The following is a 21,044-nucleotide window of genomic DNA, read 5'->3' as shown; positions in this document are numbered from 1 at the left end:
ATATGTTGAAGGGCTCAAGGAAAATCTAATTAGTGTCAATCAACTTTATGACCAAGGTTACATTGTAAATTTCAGCAAAGATAATTGTGTAGTGACTGATGCAAATAAAAGAACTCTTATGCATGGCTGTAGATAGGTTGATAACTGCTATCATTAGATATCCAACAATTCTAATGTTTGTCACTCAATCAAAGAATATCAGACTTGGCCTATGGCACGGAAAGTTGGGACATGCCAACTTAAGGATTATTGATAAAGCTATAAAAAATGAGGTTGTCATAAGTATTTCAAACATTGGCTCCAAGAGCAAGTTCTTTTGTGGTGATTGTCAAGTTGGGAAGTAGATCAAAGCAACTCATAAAGTATGAAGGAGTGTTGCAAGAATAGAGTTTTAAAATTGTTACACATGGATCTTATGGGTCCCATGCAAACTGAGAGTCTTGGAGGGAAGAAGTATGTGTTTGTAGTTGTGGATGATTTCTCTCACTTCACATGGGTGAGATTTCTCAAAGGAAAATCTGATACTGTCATAGTTTGCATCAGTTTATGTTTAAGTTTACAGCGTGAACAAGGGAAGAATATTGTTCGAATCATGAGTGATCATGGAAAGGAATTCGAAAATGAATAACTAAATAATTTCTATGAAGAAGAAGAGGTTCATCATGAATATTCAGCATCATTAACTCCACTGTAAAATGGTGTAGTAGAAAGGAAAAACATAATGCTACAAGAGATGACTCGAGTTATGATTCATGCCAAATCTTTGCCTTTGCATTTTTGGGCTGAAGCTGTTAATACTACTTGTCATATTCACAAAAGAATTACTACTCGTTTTGGAACAATTGTGACTTTGTATGAGTTATGGAAGGGCAGGAAACCTAATGTTAAGTATTTCCATGTCTTTGGTAGTACCTATTACATTATTGCTGAAGGAGAGTTCCACAGGAAATGTGATGCTAAATCAGAAAAAGGAAATTTTCTTGGTTATTCTCAAAATAGTCGGGCTTACAGAGTATTCAATAACAGAACCATAATGGTTATGGGGACTATCAATGTGGTTGTAAATGATTATGAGCAGATCTAGACATACAAACGAATTGATGATGACGATGAACTAGCACCTAAGGTTACCATGGTGCCTAAAATAGTTGCTGATGATGTTCCTATAGCTGATACACGTGTAGATAACTTTGAAGATGACTCAAAATTAGCTCAGAAGGAAGTAACAGCTAATGAGAGGTAACTTATTCCATCTTTACATGTTCGAAAGAATCATCCGTCGAGTTCTATAATTGGAGATCCTTTAGCTGGGGTTACCTCCAAGAAAAAGGACAAGATTGATTATACAAAGATGATTGCTAATATTTGCTATACTTCATCTATTAAACCTATATCAGTGAATGAAGCTATTAAGGATAAATTCTGGATAAATGCAATGCAAGAAGAATTACTATAGTTCAAACGAAACAATTGGTGGACATTGGTTCCTAAGCTAGAAGGAGCAAATATTATAGCAACCAAGTGGATATTTAAAAATAAAACATATGAGAAAGGACATGTAACAAGAAACAAGGCACAATTAGTGGCTCAAGGCTACTCGCAGGTGGAAGGAGTAGATTGATGAAACCTTTGCACCTGTAGCTAAACTTAAAGCTATACGTCTGTTACTTAGCATATCATGCATTCGTAAGTTCAAACTATATCAGATGGATGTCAATAGTGCCTTTTTAAATGGGTACTTGAACGAAGAAGTTTATGTAGCTCAACCTAAGGGTTTTATTGATCCTGGGTATCCGCAACATGTATATAAACTCAATAAAGCTCTATATGGTTTGAAGCAAGCACCAAGAGCTTGGTATGAACGACTTACTGTTTATCTTGGTCATTAAGGATATTTTAGAGGAGGTGCTGACAAAACCTTATTTGTGAATAGATCTGATAGTTGCACAAATTTATGTAGATATTATATTTGGAGGTTTTCCTGAAGAACTGGTTACAAACTTTATCAATATCATGCAATCAGAATTCAAGATGAGTATGGTTGGTGAACTATCATGTTTTCTGGGTCTTCAGATCAAGCAAAGACAATAAGGCATCTTTATCACTCAAGAGAAATATGCCAAGAATTTAGTTAAGAAATTTGGCCTTGACAAGTCTTAGTGAAAGAGGACTCCAGCCACTACACATGTTAAAATCACTAAGGATATTATTGGGGAGTATGTAGATTCTAAATGATACAGAAACATGATATGGAGTCTGCTTTATTTAACAACTAGTAGACTTGATATTACTTATGCTGCTGGTATATGTGCTCGGTTTCAATCTGATCCTCATTTTTCATATTTAGCTGTAGTCAAAAGAATAATCAAATATGTTCATGGAACAAGTGAACTTGTATTTCTATATTCTTATGATACAAATTTCATTCTTGTTGGATATTGTGATGCCAATTAGGCTAGATGCTCATATGATAGGAAAAGCACCTATGGAGGATGTTTCTTTCTAGGAAATAGTCTAATCTCCTGGTTTAGTAAAAAATAGAATTGTGTGTTACTTTCTACAGCAAAGACAGAATACATTACAACAGGAAGTGTACTCAACTTATTTGGATGAAGCAAATGTTACAGGAATATGGTATTCAACAGAACATTATGACACTTTATTGTGATAATTCGAGTGCTATTGATATCTCCAAAAATCCAGTGCAACACAACAGGACAAAGCATAGTGATATAAGGCATCATTTTATCAAGGAGCTTATAGAAGGAAAAATCATTTATTCAATCGAACCTCCAGTTGGCTGATATATTCACTAAACCACTAGATGCAATTTTTTTTAGCATTTGAGAGCTGGTTTAGGAGTATGTAAAATTTAATTTTATCATTTATTTTGAAAAAAATAAAAAAGGAAATCGTTGTCAGTATTAATTGGCACGTCAACGCCAAAATAGGTTTTAATAAGGGGCACATTGTGTTTAAGCGGGAAGTTTTATGTTTTTTTAAGACTCCTGAGCTTCAAAGTAGATTGTTCATCTTCAGAAATTCAGGGAACACGTTCTTGAAGTCTTGACTGTTGCTATCCTTTCAAAATCGAAAATGGTGATACTAAAAAAGGAAACTATCAAGCTCGTTCATCCAAAGAAATTGATGAAGCTCCTGAGTCTCGAACCAACATGCATGGTGTGTGAATGAGGGATCGTCATTTCAAAAGCACTCCCACTAGAAGACCTTATCGACTACCATAAAAAAAGTCTCAAGTAAATATTTCTGAAAGTTCTCCTATTTCTGTGCATGATGATCTTATTGCTGATAATGCTGCTGAGGATGTTGAAACTGCACCGGGTGTATCTGAGTCTCATGTCTTTGAGATGGATTCAGATGAGCGAGATAATGTTCCCCTAGCCAGATTGTTGAAGAATGGGTTATTTTCGAATGTTGAGCCTTCTGTAGCTGATGTTCCTGTAACCACTGCTCATTCTTACGAAAACTCTTCGTCTGAAGACATTTTTGTTCCAACACCTAGTCATTCTTTTGCTACAAATGAAGAAGTTGGTCAACCTGGGCGTTCTCCACTAGTTAGGTCATCTATTCAGTTCAGCTCTTCAGTTGATGATCAACATTCAGTTCCTGACTCTGATCCTGTAGGTGATTCTACTGTAATTTGGGTGAGAACATTGCTGATCCTACTAATAAGAATCCTGATGCAAATGCTTATGCTTATGGTGAACCTACTGATAATTGCACACCTGACAATGTTGAACCAAAGGTGGATGTTCCTCAGACAAAGACTCAACAACCTCCAAGTGAATCAAGATCGAAGCGAAAGAAATTTCAACAAAACCGGCCAAATATCACTACATAAACCGGAAGGAAGAAGGTTTCACCGAATATTCCATCTGTTCCCATTGATGGAATTTCGTTTCATCTTGAGAGAGCGTGCAAAGATGAAAATATGTAGTACAAAGGCGTATTGCAGATGAGGTAAATGTCTATGATAAACATCATTCTTGTTTATGTGTGATGGATCTAATTGTTAAGGTAGGACTGTCCAAAACAATCTAGAATGTCGTACTATTTTATCCTTAGTTGATTAAGGAATTTATAGTCAACTTCCCTTCTGATTTCAACAATCTAAATTGTCCTGATTATCAAACAATGCACATTCGAGATTTAAAGTTCAAAATTTCTCCAGCTGTAATCAATGGGTTCTTAGGTAACACTATGGAAATTAACTATACTCCTTCACATCCACCTAGTGAAGTCTTAGCTTCTGTACTATTTGGAGGAACCTTATCTGTTTGGCATGTGAATGAAATTTTAGTTGTGTCTCTCAGTGTAAAATATGTCATTCTTCATAAAATTGACATTGTTAACTGGTTTCCCTCTTCATATGCTTCCAATGTTTCTGTTGCTTTAGGAACTTTTCTTTATTAGATATGCAATGATGAGACTGTGGATGTTGGACTTTTTATAGAAAATCAGCTTCTGAGACATGGGAACATTTGAAGTCAAAATTCATGTACCTTTGCCTCGGTTTTTCTCGAGCTTGCTGATACACTTGAATACTGAGGTCCTGACCCGAAGACTTTGTCCTTAAGTTACAAATTAGAGGAGTCATGTTCCTGATATAGAACATGATATGGGACCTTCGAGGAACCCTCGTATGTTTTACATAGAAGATGTAGATGAGAGTGTTGAAGGGTTCTTTGTTCATAGAGACTTAGCCTCCAGAATTATAAATACACTTACAACTGAGTCTTGAGCTCTCTCTAAATCTATAAACTCTCTCACTGATAGGCGTTTGGAGGTTGATTCACTTGTTCGTCATTTGAAGACACAGATTCCCTCCTCTAGTGTTGGTGCTCAAGATCAGGAGTAGTATTTCTTTTCTGTTCAAAGGGGGAGAAGTAGGACAAGAGGAGTAGTTATAGCTGGTGGTTATTTTTGTTGAAGCTGAAGTTGTTCAATTTTGATGTTGTTTTGAAGTTTCTTTTTCAAGTTTTCTTTCTCTTTTAAAGATTGTAAGGGGATCATATGAGGTAATATAATCGTATGATGTTTATTGTTTCTTTTTGCTACTGTTGTGACGAGCACAAATTAGAGAAATGAAATGATGATCTTCAGTAGTGTATGGGTAATCTATTGATGAATGTGTTGATCTGATGTGATGTTATGAGGTTGAATGTTGCTGATGACCGTTGTACCGTGAGAAGTCACTGAGTTGTGTTGACTTGAACTTGAAAAGAAATCTCCTCTTTTTGACAAAAGGGGGGAGTTTGTTGGGATTTTGTCAAAAAGATTTTATGAGATTATCTTTTATTAATAAGTTATTTAATTCCAAAAAGATAAAAGATCTTCCTTTATTTTAGGAATCTTGTATCAATATCTTTTTTAGATTATTCTTGAAGGAATATATATATACTACGGAACTTATGGGTTTCGGCACGGCTAATGACGCAGAGAGCAAGTGCAGGAAATTAGTCGAGTTTACTGTCGCTGAAGCAACAAGCAAAAAGAAGGTAATGTGATGTATTATCTATGGTATCACCATGTTGATCTATGATGAACTTAATGATGTTTAATGTGAAAGATGAAGCAGTGATCGAGAGGTCACCTTAGACTCAGGGGGAGCATGAAGACATCATCGAGTAGATTTATGCATATGTTCAAAGGGAGCCTGAATACTTAAGTTATTAAGTATATTAAGATAGTCATATATCTGAGCATAAACTACTTGTTGTATGAATGTATATTGACTATTGTGAACCTAAATAATATTATTCATCTGAGCTGTGCGCAGCTCCCTAGATGTAGGCGGTATTTGCCGAACTGGGTTACTAAAGTTCTATGTGTTATTTTCTTCTGTTGTCCCTCTAGCTATTACAAGAGTTAAATACTTTAGATTTAACTAAAGGTTTATTTGATTATCTCACAACATTTTTCATAGTTCAAAATCCTCACAAGCAACCAAATGAAAAAGGAGAATTCTAAGTTAATCCTAGCTAAAGATGGTACCTTATCCCCTTACAAACTCCATATATCCCCTTACAAACTCCATATTCCAAGGAAGTACCTTTTCTTCGATTATATAGAAAAAGCAAGCATTGATACAACCCAAAAATGAAAAAAAAGAAGGAAAGTGGTGAAGGAGAGGGTTTGTCGCGGAGTGTTATGCCTTAATTTGGCAATCACAAATTTATAGAATTGTCGAGGTGCCGAGACGCTTCGGTATGCACAAGGGTTGCTACATTCAGAGAGTCACGACATTGCCCTCCAATTTGAGCTCTCAGGAAAAGGCATTCATCAGGTGTTGAAGATTTTGTCTAAAAGAAAATATGAGATTATTTTTTAAATATAAGATAATCAAAAAATAAAAAAAAAAAATCTCTTTTATCTTAGGAATCTTCAAAAATATCTTTGTAAAAATAGAAAATATATAAGTCATATATATATATATATATATATATATATATATAAAGGGGGTTATCGAAAGTGGGTTGACTGGCGAAAAAAAATTTGAAGAAACAGTATATAGTGTTGAAGGTTGAGAAAATGTCGATTGCCTGTTTGCCGAAGTTGGAGGTACGAATCACTAGTAGAAGTAGCAGGTACGAAAAGGTGGTGCGATTTTGTGATTAAAGGTTTTGGATGTTAATTTAAGTTGATTTATATGATGAGTAATAATAAGGACGAAGAAGTGATTTGAGTGATCATAGCAGAAACTTCAGTAGAGTATGAAGACTACATCCGAAAAATTCATTCATATATTCAGGGGGAGCCTGAAGTCAGACACCATGGAGAAGGATGGCTCATACATTTAGGAGGAGCCTGATGTCTGAAGCTATTGGGCATGCTAAATAGTCATATTAGTAGAACAAAATTCATATGTTGATTCTATGTATTTTGACTGAAAGTGAATCTTAATAAAATTACTCATCTGGACTGTGCGCAGCTCCCCAGACATAGGCATCATTGGCCGAACTGGGTTACCAAAATTTCTTGAGTTATTCTCATTTGTTGTCCCTTTAGCTATTATAATAGTTATTAACATGTGGAGTAATTAAAGGTTATTTGATTATCTCACATTGTTTTTTTCACTAGGTGCCGTTACACTTTTTGATGCAATTTTACCAAAAATTTGTCTATTTTAGCTCCATTTTGCTCCAAATGATTTTTTCTACATCATGGGCGCCAAAAATCTAAAAGTAAGACACTTTGGCACATTAAACACGGAAACGACCAGAAATTGAGAAGAGGACGATAGTATATTTCAGATCCTATCACCTTGATCAAAAATTTAGAAAAGGAAAAATAACTGTTAAATAATATCAAATATAAAAAATCAATTACAAAATTAAATGCCATGAAATATCTACATATAGAATAGTTATAAATTATTTATTATAAACGAAGTGAATACAAAAATGAAAAAGTATAGCATTAAACTAATATAGCATGATAAGAATAGAAAAATCATAACACAACAAAATGGAAAAAAAGAAAGACAAAATTTTATGAGTAGATAGAGCGAGAGAAATATTAGAGAATACACCTTAATCAAATTTAAGATGAAATGATGTGAAAATTCAATCGAAAACATTTGAATGAATATGGTTTATTTAAAATAAAGATATTGCATGGTAAGAGAGCAATAAACTTTCATTGAATTCCTTTAAACCAAAACGTTCCTTCTAGGTTCCCCGACTCTAGTAGGCCTAACCATGAAAATTGTGAATCTCATAAATTATAATATCTCAAATAGACAACTACAAGACTTTTGGCAAATTTGCACGATAGAAAACTTAGACCAATGTGAAAATGACTCAACTGATTAAGACATATAGTTCAAACCTCTTCCTTTCACTAGTAGTTGAATTCAACAAAAAATAAAGATCGTTGAATTCAACAAGAAAGAAGGGGGAAAAAGCCAAAGTTGACATTGCAGAGAAGGGCTTCTCATGTTCCACAAAAACTTGAACTTATTATGCAAAAGAAGATGGTGGAAGAAGAATAATGGGTAGTTGAAAAGAGACCTGTCCAATATAACTTCACTTACAAGAGAAGAGAAAAAAGAATAGAAGACACAAAAAGAAAAAACCTTCCCTTATTCTGCATTGTAATGAAGTATATAACAGAATGTACTCTCACTCCTAGGGAGGGCAAAGAAAATAAAGAACAAAACAAAACAAACATCACATCATTTTCTGGTTGCCTCTCGAGTTTTCCAAAACCCCACGCATGCTCTGGAATCTTTTCTTTTTCCCCCCAAATTTGGAAATCCCAACAAGTTTTCTATTCGTACAAAAGCTCAATATTGTCTCTACTAGTACAAAAAAGTAAACTAATCTGGGAATAAGTACATACCTGCACCGGAATTTCACAGCCTTTGAGGTTTTTAAGCAGTTCGTTCCAGGTGCATGTGTCGTTTCAATCGTCTGTCATTGGAATAATTTTAGTTGCTGATCCATGGAGAATCCTGCCAGAAGATGATAATGTGCACAAGTCATAAATAAGTCTTGCTTGGGCGGGCATTCTTTGAAACTCCTTAGCCAAGTAAGTCTTTGAACAGGTTTGGATTCTGACTGGTGGGGTTCACACCCATCTGTCTAACAACCGCATCTTTCTCCAAAGATGCCTTCACGTTGGGGCCCTTGCTGAATTGCGCTGAATTTGAAACAATAGTTTCTCCCTGACCAGTCTTCGCAGCAACTTTCGACATTTCAGAAGTAAAATCCAAATCATCCTTATTGGAGGATAGGAGATCAACGAAGTTGCTTCCTTGTCCACTCAAGGTTGTCCCGTAAAATAAATCCATAAAATCTGGTTCTTTATTGGGTCCAACAGCTTTAGAATTTTCTGTCGACAAGACCTGGCTTTCATCAAGAAGCCCTTCCAACTGCATAAATGGATCAATAGATGGTGCACTACTGGTGACAGTTGCTTCGCCCAAGTCCAGAAGGTCAGGAGGAGGGACTTCTGGTGGTACAACTGTCGTCTTAGCTGCATGAACCTTATTGGCACCATGGTGCGTCTTTGGAGTTTTATGGGCAGCAGAAGGTGCCCTTTTTTCAGGTTTGGATGAACCTCCAAATAAGGAAGCAGCAAGCTTTTGTTTCTCCAAAGAAATCTCAGGTTCTGGAGTCCTCGAGGCATAACTTGTGGGTTTCGAGCTTACAGTACTGGTGTTGTCTACTTGTGATACCCCATTTACTGCTTTCTGAGTAGGAGTAGAAGTTGACACAGATGAACCAGGAGAAGAAGAATAAGTTGGTCTGCCCCACTTTTTCTGAACACCGTCGAGTCGTAACTTAACTTGAGATGCACCATCATCTGATACAGATGGTTCTGAGGTAGACTGGTGTGTCTCCCTAGGATGATATGGTTCCGGAACAGGAACCAGTTCAGCTGAGATTGCAGGTGAAATGGGAGGGATACTCGTTGGCACTGGAGGCTTTGGGAGCTCATAAGCCTCAAACCTAAGGCCGTGTGACACAGTTTCACGTTGGTCAAGACTTTTGATGGCACTAATGTCATCCATCCTATTTCGCTGACTCTCGGGAATATAAGGCTGTGCACCATTTTCTAGTGACCGTTGCACATAACTATTGAGGAATGGAAGATCCTTGTCAATCTGCAAAAAGAATTGAAATGTGTAACTACAACAGAGCCATAGAATCAAATTTGAAGAATATTAGAGATTAAAGATAGATTTGGGAAGCCAATTTCAAAATTATTTTCAAGTGAAAATCTTTTCATATAAATGTTTTTTTTGAAGAAAATTAATGAAATATTTCATATAGAAGTATCGTAAATAATTTTTATTTGTTTTTGGAAATTTTCATACTTTTCAGTATAGAAAATTTTACAAAGTGCAAAACATTATTTCTCCCTCTTTATAATCAAATATAAAACGCTTCTAGTCCTCCCAAAGCACTTTAAAATGTATGTCAAACACACTCAAGTCTATATTTCAATTCATCGTGAGCTCAGAAACACAAATCAGGTAGAAAAGAATAGCAAATGTACATTAAAACGGGAAGTTGGCCTAAGAATATCATTCAGAAATTGAGCAGAAGAAACAAACAAAAATAGACAAATGCAAACCAATTTAACGTCTTCCAAGATGACATGAATTGACATTTCTTTTATGACCAGTAGGGGAAAATAAATAAATAGTCTTGCGGAGAAAAATGTCACCTCAATATCTTCACAGCTTGCATCAGCTGGCATTATATTCCCAACAGCTTCAGCGTCTAAACCTATGGTGGCCTGCAATTCGTACGCACGTTGCTGCAAATCTGTTGAGTTGGATGCTGATAGTTCTTCGATCAAAGATTGACACTGCAACAGAAGAAGAAACAATTTGAAATACACCAAATCATAGTGCATACTTTTTCTTTTTGGTATCCATGAGTGTCGGGACCAGCTTACAAGCACCTCGACTAATCTCACGGGACAACCCGGTTGACCCTACAACATTTGGTGTTAAAGAAGCTCGTAGGAAATTAATTCATATTTGGCCACCGGCCCACCTCCATGGACTAAAGCCATGACCTCTTAGTTATTGAAACTATGTTTCTCTTTTACAACTAGGTAAACCTATGATGATTAATTCATAGTTCATACTTAAACTATGTTTTTTTTTAAATGAAACGCACTAAAAATGGGATGAACACCCAATACTCTGTCAAACACAGAGAAGACAGAAACGTTCAGAGGAAATACTAGAGAGGGACACATATCAGATGCTTAAGATTTGAATTTAAGAGAAAAAAGAAACTGGGAAATGGAAAGAGAAGCAACGAATTTCTTGGTCAGTAAACAAATTAACCCTTCCATGTTCCACAAACTGAATCAACAACCAGCTGAAGTTGTAATTCTTCCAAAGACAACATCCTTTTCAGAGAAATAAAGAAACAGCAAACATGAAAGTCTTAAATTTACCTCAGGTAGTATATCCACTGTTCTTCCGGACATCTTCTCAAATGCATATACTTTCATGAGAGCTGTTACCGCATAAGCCTTCAAAAAGAACCACAACATCAGTCAAGAGTCAGCGATATACGTTAACTCTTAAAAATCATGGCAAAGCTCAATGTTCCAAGAATTAGACAACAGAAAAGTGACAGGTTGGGATATGGGAATAACTGCTTAACCTCCAAACAAGTAACATGTGTAACAATATAGCAATCTTAACATCTTCTGTTTCACAAAAAAAAATGTTTACTAATAACACAAGTGATGATGATAGTCTATAGGCTACAGCTACAGTAATTTCTTGTCCATGCAGGAAAATAATATAACCCGCTATTGCTCTTATAAGTTTTCAGGAAGATAAGAAATGTTTTTATCAAAGAGGAAAGACAAGAATTGCAGTCCTTCAGTAAACCTATAGCACAACTTCTTGGCATTCCAAGAACATTCCGGTCTGAGAACGGCACTCAACAAATAACCAGTTTAGATAAAAGAAAAAAAGAACAATTGCTACAGCTGCTAGCTTTACCGTAACTGTTTATACTCCCAAGTCCCAAGTAGATTATGTCAAAAATTATACCGGCAGTCTGTTTGTTGTACATTTAGCAATTGTTCGTGTAATTTCAGCACAATCTAAAATTTACTTTCAACTAATGATGTACAACAGTTACTTTTTTCCTGTTCTTTTTTCGTCATCCATATTTCCAAAGTGTCCATATCAAAAATTCATTGTGTTTCTTATAAGTTCCAAGCCATAGAAATTAAACATTGCAGTATTTTGTTATGAAGAACAAGAAATTGGAAAAAATTAATAAAAAATTTCCATAATTCTGTGACCAAATTAAAGCCCAGCCCATTATATATACATGTCTAGAAGAAGAAAATCAAACAAAGGCAATATGGTTACAATGAATAAGGTTAACCTCCCTATACCGCCAAAATCATACCTTGACACTTTCATCGTTTGAATATGCTTCGGCTACATCACAGAGTTTTCCAGCAATATATGAAGCAGAGTACTTTCCATCAGCAGTCCCATACTCCCCAAGAACCCAACAGATGACCTGAAATCAGAACTCAAGGTATTAAAAAGGGGCGTTAGTTTTGCAGTTTTTTATATCCAAAATTGAACAGTACCTGCAGAAATGCAGATGGAAGCTTTGGGTTCCCAATAATTCGCAAATATGACTCCACCTATGCATAGTAAATAGTTTAATTTAGTAAGGAACCTATTGAAGACAATGACAGAAATTTAAAGAAAGAATTCGTTGACATTCAATCCCAGAATTACGATCTTTGTGGTTTCACTTATGGTCAACGCATTCCAGATAAAAGGGAAATGAAGGTAATGCATAATAGTTCTTTTATGTGTGTGTGTGAGAGAGAGAGAGAGCAAGAGTGTCCTGCCAGCGTAGTTGCATCTAAGCTATTCTTAGGAGACAATCCTTGACCCTAATACGTGTGATTGTCAAAGTAACAAATAGAATCTTAAATCCTGGGTAGGTGGCCACATGACTTGTACCCGTTTACTCTAATATCCATTACTATTTCCGTTAACCCTTATTGACACTAGGACCATCCATTGTATAATACATAATGACACCATTTTATGTACACTTTAAAAACAAGTAAAATTATGCATGGGAAACAAAAACAATGGTTACATTATAAGTTTAGGCATAGACAAATGATTTCCTCTAAACCCTAGTACATAGTGTATATCAAACCAATCATTAAAAAAAATCAACAAAGAGATAACGCATCTAAACAAAAAAAAAGTGTGTTCATCATCAATGACAGGCAACAAAGAAACTTTTTGAATCGTAAGGGCTCCTAAAGTGATGCTAAGAGGTGCAAAACAATCGTTTTAAGTTTGTAAATTAAAACACAAATAATAAAGTCACATATTTTTAAAAACATGTGTTGAAGCACAACAGCATGAAAAACTTTCCAACAGGCACCCACTGGATTTTACAAAAGATTACAGGTATAGTGAAGTACACAGCCACCACATGATATGCAAAAGTGCATACATGATATTGTTACACCGTGCCTGACTGCCTGTGGCTGTGATAACATTTTAGCAAACAAAATACCAGAGTGCTAACAAAGTCACATACAGCAGATGATCTCAGCTCGCTATCCACTGTATCACCGTCTTCTCTGAATCCTTCAGCGATCAACCGCATCAAATCATGTGCAACTTTAATATTCACCAAATCTCCAGCGTGTTCAAAAACTTTATTAATGGTCTGAAGAGGATTAAGGAATCTGGCTGATACTCGAACAGCAATAATAATCACTCAACAAACAGAAAAGAACGAGACAAGGTCGAAATACCTGAATGAACCAATGGTTATTAGGTGCAAATTCCTCTGCAAGTTTAACACATCTTGATGCAATATATGTCTTATAGTGATGGTCAGTAATGCTAATCATATATTCAATCATGCGATCGACAATCACTTCCACATTGGTGGACTTGGTCATTGTATACAATAGTTCAAATGTTTTTCTCTTTAAAGTATCGTCTGGATCCTGAGAAACAAACACCAAAACTGGGATCAAATATAATTCACGGTAGCACTAGTACGCATACAAATCAACCTTGAATATAGAGCTGTATCATTCCCATTTTATCGGATGTTCCTGTAGGGAACTTGAATATAGAGTAGTAGACAACATATTTGTAATTGAAATCAGTTAAATTGCAATCTGTAAATTATTCTAAACAATACCTAAGAAAGCAACTGTCACATATACAAGTAGATCATTAGTTGTGGGAGATAATGACAATCATCTTGTCCACTCACAACTTGCACTTTTAAGTTTAAGGATAAAAATAAAATTGGAATGCAGCTTAATCTATTAAAATACACCAAAACCAAAAGAAGAGAAAAGGCAAGGGCCTATCTGCATACATGTAGATTGCATTTTTATCACTGGCTAGCCACCAGGCAGAGAAGACAACATCACTCACCTCCATACAATCAATAACAGCTAGCTGGTGTTGTTCAGCAATGTCTGGACTTAGCTTTATAAGGCGACCAAGTGCATCGATGCCCATATATTTTAGATTATGACTATCACTCTGGCCACAAAATTGTGTCAAGTAAATATAGGTCAAAGCGAAAGTTGATTAATGTCAACAACAGAGCAGATAATCACAGGGTAGTATAACCAAACCTTCAAAAATCTAGAGATTACATCAGCAGCAGCTTCCAGCAATTTAAGATTCGGGTAAATAGAAGAGACGCAACATATACTTTGGTAAAGTACAGCATTTCCTATATTACTCAAAGGATCACACTTCTTAAATATATCCCCAACAACAGTATACATGTGTTCACTTGCTTGCTTGTCGCCAGCACCCAGTAGTGCAAGAATTTTCAATAGTTTGATCTGTACAATTAAATTCACTTCAATTGAAAGGGGGAAAAAAGGTCATTGCAGATGGCAAATTAGAGGCTAGGTAACCTTATCAAGCAGAACGCACAGGGAAACCTAATGTTGAAGACATTATCAGACCTGTATGAACGGAGCCGGCATCTGATGGTAGTCATAACTCTTTGGCAATCTGCGCTCAGCTACTTGTTTAAGAATGCTTACGAAGCTGACAACTAAATCTTTGTAGGAATGTACATCCGTGGTAATGAGATCAAAAAGAGGGCAAAGGGTGGCTCCCATGACTCCAGGATCGTTATCACACAGCCTCTGCAACCAACAAATTGATAGTGATAAAAAAAAAAAAAAAAAACAGACTTCCCACGGCACAGAAGAGCAATGAAAAAAAAAAAACAGTTAAAAACCAACAACCATGTATTGAATTTTGAACCCCACCTTACGGAAATTGGAGAGAAGATGCGATATGGATGAAGGCGATTTCTGATGGAATCGATGAAGAGCCATGATAGCCTTCTTTCTAACGGCCTCCTTTGAGTGCCCCAACAGCTCGACGACCTGCGGTAACACTGCCGGTATAGTCTCCTCATTGATGAGCCTACACACCGCATTGAGAGCCGCACAGACGATAAGATAATTGTCAGACTTGAGGTCTTTCTGGATGGTATTAACAATGAGGATTATGAGGTCATGGTCCTCGTTAAGAAAGAGGGTGACAGCCAAATAACCAGTTCGCTTCAGCAGGAGATTATCATCATGAGTCATCTTGACAGCATGAATGTAGCCGAATGAAGCATCGTGACCAAGCATCTCAACATACACAAGACGAATAATGTACTCCTTCATCTTGCGCTTGGGAATGTCAGGATCGGTGAGACGGCGTTTCAAAGTTTCCATCTCATGGATGATAATTCGCTCCTCTTCAGCCTTGGATCTGGCTTCACCGATCGATTTAATCAGATCCAGAAACTCCTTCGACTGCCCAAACCCTCCTTGAGACCCCATGGCTAGCTCTCTGCCGATCGTCTTCAATTGCTCCATCTTCAAACTTTCTAATTCTAATCAACAACCACCGTTTCACAGAAATCCACCGAAATTAACATAAAATTTCTAGGGTTTATGATCCAGAGAAATCTAAATAATACTAAAACTTATCAATGCTTCTGAAACGAGCAGCTGAATCTGAAATTGGAAATTTTGGTAGGAATGAACACAGGCAATCACCGGCGGCCGGTGGATGTCGGAGAAGTAAGGGAGGTGGTTCTTCGGAGCTGTGAGAAAGACAGATTTCTTCTTCCTTAATTCGTCTTCTTCGTCGGTTGCGTGTGCTTTTCGTCAATTGAGATCGAAAATTTTCACATCCTTCTCTTACGAACAAATTGATTTTTTAATGTTTAAGAAAAAAAATTATGAATTTATAAAATTAAAACATAAATATGTATTGTAAGTAACAATTGCACCCTAATCATTCATTCTCACTTTTGGGGTTAATATTTAAATAAAATAATGGATAACTTAGTAAATTTGAGCCTAAATTATTTTTTGTGTCTTTTCTTTTTTTAATAGAAAATATTGACTTCGCTCATTTTTATGATATTTTGTTATTTGCGTTAATGTTTTGTAGTTTTTCATTCTATTGAAAAATATTTCCAATATCAATTTATATCTTAGTTCTAAACTAATCATTTTATTGTTTAAGTTTCTTTTTAATTATTCATGGCCAATACATAAAAATATGTGTAACTTCTTCATACGATAATTTTAGAAAATAAACTTCGTAAAAAAGTATAAAATAGATGATTAGTAAAGTAAATTTATAAATTTATGTTCTAAACTCGTAGTTTTTAATCATATTTTATTCAAATAAAGTCGTTATTGAGAAATTATTAGTGAAATTGAATAAAAATCTAATAAACTAAAGTTTTGAGGTTATTTTGAGTTAATTTAACTTTATGTAGAGACATAAACGTGAATCAAGTTTGAGTCTATAACCTAAATGGTCTATAGTATATAAATAGGGTTGGACATCTTATTTTGAGAACATTATAAATGCGGTCCGCTTTATAATCAGTACAAACAATGTGATCCTGAATCATTCATGTAGAAGCATGAAAGTAGAGTATCTATGTAAAGAGTCTACATAAGACTGAACCATAAAATTGTCACTTTTAAGTTATAACACATTTTACTATTTAAAATCGACTATTTCAATTATTGATGAACTAGGTAACATAATCTTTATCACGAGTTAACTATGAACTCTTGTTCATACGAAATTATTCTCAGATCTGCATAGGTGAGGACAACTCATTAATGCTGGCTCAATAAGCCTCCCACTTTATGGATAAGACCGGATGAATAGTTAGGGACATATGGGGCAAGATGGTATTCACTCCTACCCGCTTTAGGGATAATAGGTAGGTTGTTCCTTTAAGCACTTAATACAAGTCTTGAGCAAAGATCCCCACTCTCTCATTGGCCCGAAAAGGATTCGATTTATAGATTGGACCTAAAACAAATTATTCAATAGTGGATCAATAGGACTTACAGAGCAAGATGTAGTCTCGGGGGTAAAAAAGTAATTTGGCTCAATCGAGGTCACGAACAACCTGTGAAGAATTAACTTACTGATCATGGTTATATTAAATGCACATAAATACATGTATAGTGAGGAGAGTATAACTATGAGATTTTAGTGGAATGATTAATTAGTTAACAAATGTTAATTAGCTCGGTCCTAAAAGAGTTCAGTCAATTAATTTTAGACGTTGGAGCCCAGGATCTATAGGTCCATTAGGTTCCCATTCCAGCTCATATAGAATAAACTTAGAACAACATAATGGAATGAGACGAATTAGGTGAGGAGAGAGAAATCGACAAACATATGTGATATAGTCGTCAATTATCAAATTAGAGATACAACTTTATATTTAAATAGGATTTTTACATATTGAAAACATGAATGCAGATTCATACTCAGAAGCTAAAAAATGACGGAAATAGTCAAAGTTGTAAATATTCAAAATGATGACTTTTTTACTTTGAAAAGTTAAACTTTAACCGTTAATATATTCAAATGTAATTTGAATCTTAAGAAAATGAATGCGGTTTCATGCTCGGTGGTCGAAATTAGTCAAGACGGACAAAATTATAAAATGTCAAAATATTGACTTTTGGTTTGAAAGTCAAAGTTTAACTTTAATTAAATGACCTTTTTACCCTTTAACCATAGTTAATGGAAAAATTCAACATTTTGTTGGATAATCCCACTAACCCTAGTAGGTTAAGTGTTGCCACACTATGAAGACACTAAGCCCTCTAATTGTTAGTGGGTTATGTGTGTTGTTGGTGATTGCATGTAAATTCTTTATAAATTTGGGCTCTTGGGTGTTTGGAAAGGGTTGGAGTTTTTTAAAACAAAATTTGGGCTATTGATTTTTCCTTTATAAAAATTTTAAAAAATATATTAGCCCAACCCTATTCCATAATTCCATTTCATCTCTTTCTCTCAATTGGTTACCTCATTCAACGGATCCACAACTTGGTTCTAAGTCCGAAGGATAGTAGTGACTACTAGTGGTGGTCCAAGATTGTGATTGAGGAGTAGACGGTTAATTTAGAAGCTACAAAGGTAAAATTATCATAAACCATAATTTCTAATTAATTTAGGGTTTAGAACATGCATGTTAATCTTAAGTAATTAGAGTAAAATTTAGATCCCTTTTCAACTGCACGTGTCTAATTTTCATTGAAAACAAAATATGGCTAAGAGTCTAAATTAATTTGATTTGAATGTTTGGAAATTTAATTGATACAAATGTATGTTTCACATAAGGTTTTCCTATATCTAGTATAATAAAGAGTGAAATTGATACATTTACAAAAGTCAAAGGTTTATATTATACATTTATTAGTTTATGATTTTAAATTTTAAATTGATGCAAACTTGAGAAGTTTAGGGATATAAAATGATAGTTTATCTATTTCTTTTTGCATTTCAATTAGCATGAAATTTATACCGATAATTTTGATATTATAGCCCTTTTCTTCGACCACATATGAAACTATTTTATTGTTCGAGATACCAATTTTAAAACATCATTTTTTTTATCTTTTCATGTTTTAAAATTTAAATTCTAAGATGTACCAACTATATTTATTTAGTATAAAATGGTTAATAAATAGAAGGATTTTTTTTTAAATAACAAAGTTACTATAAATATTTTCAAAACATACAAAAAATTTTATTGTCTATTGATGACGGTATAAAGGATTAGGGTCTTATAACATAAGAGAATTCTTCATCAACGAGAAGACTCTTAAAGTTCAACGCTCCTACAAATTCTTTGAAGATACAAGTTAAACGAGCATATACAACAAAAAGAGAGAGCGAGAGAGAATAAAGTACGATAGATGAACAACACCCACATCACTTAACACAAACCCAAAGTCAAATTCTATGAAATATGTTTCTGATGGAAAAAAAAAAAAACACTAGAGGTATGTTGTAGTGGAAGATATAGATCATGCTCTACCTTATATGCATCTAAACGATTTAGAAGCTAACATGCACATGCTATGCGATGGTCCTAAGCGAGAAGCCAAAAAAGGTAAACTAAGAACTTACCTTTTATAGTTATGGGCTTCTTCTTTGAATTCTTTTCCTTCTCTACCTGAAAATCACGAACAATGACAACCACCAAGCTGACCTACTATGCTCAGGACCAAGAACGGAGTTGTGGGACTCGATTTTGTGAAGTGAAATATAGAGAGAGATGGGGAGCGTATCGTTTAGGTGTTCTTTTTTAGAGAAAAAAACTATCATTTTCTCATTCGGTAATGAGAAGTTTTATATGAAATTTTCATGCAAATTACATGCAATTTATTTCATATATGTTCAACACCTAATCTTTTTATTAACTCTTTAATGAAATTAGTGGCCTTTAATTCACAATAGGCTGCCACATCACCCACTAACATTTAGTAATAGAATAATTAGTCAAAGGGCATTTTGGTCAATTGACCAATTAAGTCAATGTCAAACTTTAACGTTTCCTAGTCAAAAGTCAACTTTTTGACTTTTTACTAATTTTGCCGTCTTGACTAATTCTAACCTCCCGAGTATCAATCCGCATTCATTTTTCTAAAATTCAAATCATATTTGAATATAAACCCGATCAAAGTTTTGTTTCTCAAAGTTAAAAGTCAACAAGTTGACTTTCACAACTTTGACCATTTCAAAACTTTTCAAGCCTTTAAATATGAATCTATATTCATATTTATTTGAATCATATTTAACAAAAAGCTTAAAGTTTATTTCTACCGACTTATATCTTATATATTTTTGTTAGTTTCTCTCTCTTATCTTAATTCGAACAATTCGAGTTACTTCAACATTCTTATTCTTAGTTGAATCCATATGAGCTAGTACGGGAACCTAATGGACCTATACATCACGGGCTCCAACGATTCGAGATTAACTAGCTAAACTCTTTTAAACCAAGCTTAATCAACATTCATTAACTAAAGAGTCATTCCACTAAAAACTCTTAGTTGCACTCCCCTCACTATAAATATATTTCTGTCCACCTGATATAACCATAATGGGTAAGTCGATCATTCACAGGTTGTTCATAATTTTGGTTGGGTCAAAATACCGTTTTACCCCCAAGATTACATCTTGCTCCTTAAGACCCACTGATCCACTATTGAACAATTGGTTTAAGGTCCAACCTTTAAACCATAATCCTTCTCGGGCCAATGAAAAGGTGGGGCCCCTTGCTTAAGACTTGGATTCAGTCCTTAAGGGAACAACCTATCTACTATCCCAGAAGTGGGTAAGAGTAAATTCCATCTTGCACCCTATGTCCCCAGCTATTCACTCGGTTTACGCCTGAAATGGGAGGCTTATTGGGTCAGTGATGTTGAACTGCCCTCACCTATGCAGATCTAAGGATACTACCGAATGAACAGAAGTTCATAGTTAGCTCAGGATTAAAATCAAGTTACCTAGGTCTGCATAAATGAAATAGTCAGTTTATAGTTTACGATGTTATACCTAAAAGTGACTACTTCGTGGTTCCAGTCTTATGTAAACCATTTACATAGGACACCCTCACTTCCATGTCTCTACATGAACGATTCAGGATTACATCGTTTGTACTAACTACGGAGTGGGCTGCATCCATAGTGGGCTGCATCCATAGTGTTTATCCTGAATAAGGCACCCAACCTTATTCATACACTATAGACTATTTGAGCTATTAACTTGAACTTAATCTATGTTTATGTCTCTACAGAAAGTTCAAGTGTATTTGACAAACTCATTAAAATAGCATCGAGACCTTAATTTATTAGTTTTAAGATTATAACATTCAACAATAAATTTTATTGAATCAAATAACAAAGTACGAATTTTATGACACAAATTCCAACAAACTCCCACTTGGACTAAAACTCCAAGTAAGTTAGAATTTTATAATGAGAGAATATATATTAGTATAATAAACATATATAAACTAGGGCACAATCCCAATAAGTCTCCCACTTGTCCTAGTTTACAAACCACGTAGACCTAAACCATGTAGGTGGCTCTCAAACACTTTAGCCGTGAGAGCTTTTGTAAACGGATCAGCCATGTTTTGCTCGGAGGAGATTTTTGTTACTAT

At 35.0% G+C, this 21,044-nt stretch overlaps 1 protein-coding gene across 1 annotated transcript; it reads right to left on the bottom strand.

The window, feature by feature from the left end:
* Positions 1-8,090: 8,090 nt before the first annotated feature.
* Positions 8,091-15,827, bottom strand: LOC103487626 (AP-4 complex subunit epsilon). Its single transcript, XM_008446014.3, has 11 exons — positions 14,815-15,827; positions 14,503-14,688; positions 14,161-14,376; positions 13,955-14,065; positions 13,315-13,512; positions 13,095-13,226; positions 12,112-12,168; positions 11,922-12,038; positions 10,945-11,022; positions 10,198-10,341; positions 8,091-9,631 (listed from the first exon to the last, which is right to left on the bottom strand). The coding sequence occupies exons 1-11, from the start codon at positions 15,415-15,417 to the stop codon at positions 8,546-8,548; spliced, it is 2,928 nt and encodes a 975-aa protein (XP_008444236.2). The 5' UTR covers positions 15,418-15,827; the 3' UTR covers positions 8,091-8,545.
* Between the last annotated feature and the right edge of the window lie 5,217 nt (positions 15,828-21,044).

The sequence above is a fragment of the Cucumis melo genome, chromosome 7, assembly GCF_025177605.1.
Source record: "Cucumis melo cultivar AY chromosome 7, USDA_Cmelo_AY_1.0, whole genome shotgun sequence".
Lineage (NCBI taxonomy): Eukaryota > Viridiplantae > Streptophyta > Magnoliopsida > Cucurbitales > Cucurbitaceae > Cucumis > Cucumis melo.
The sequence above is the reverse complement of the archived record's forward strand: the minus strand, read 5'-3'. Positions and strand labels throughout refer to the sequence as shown.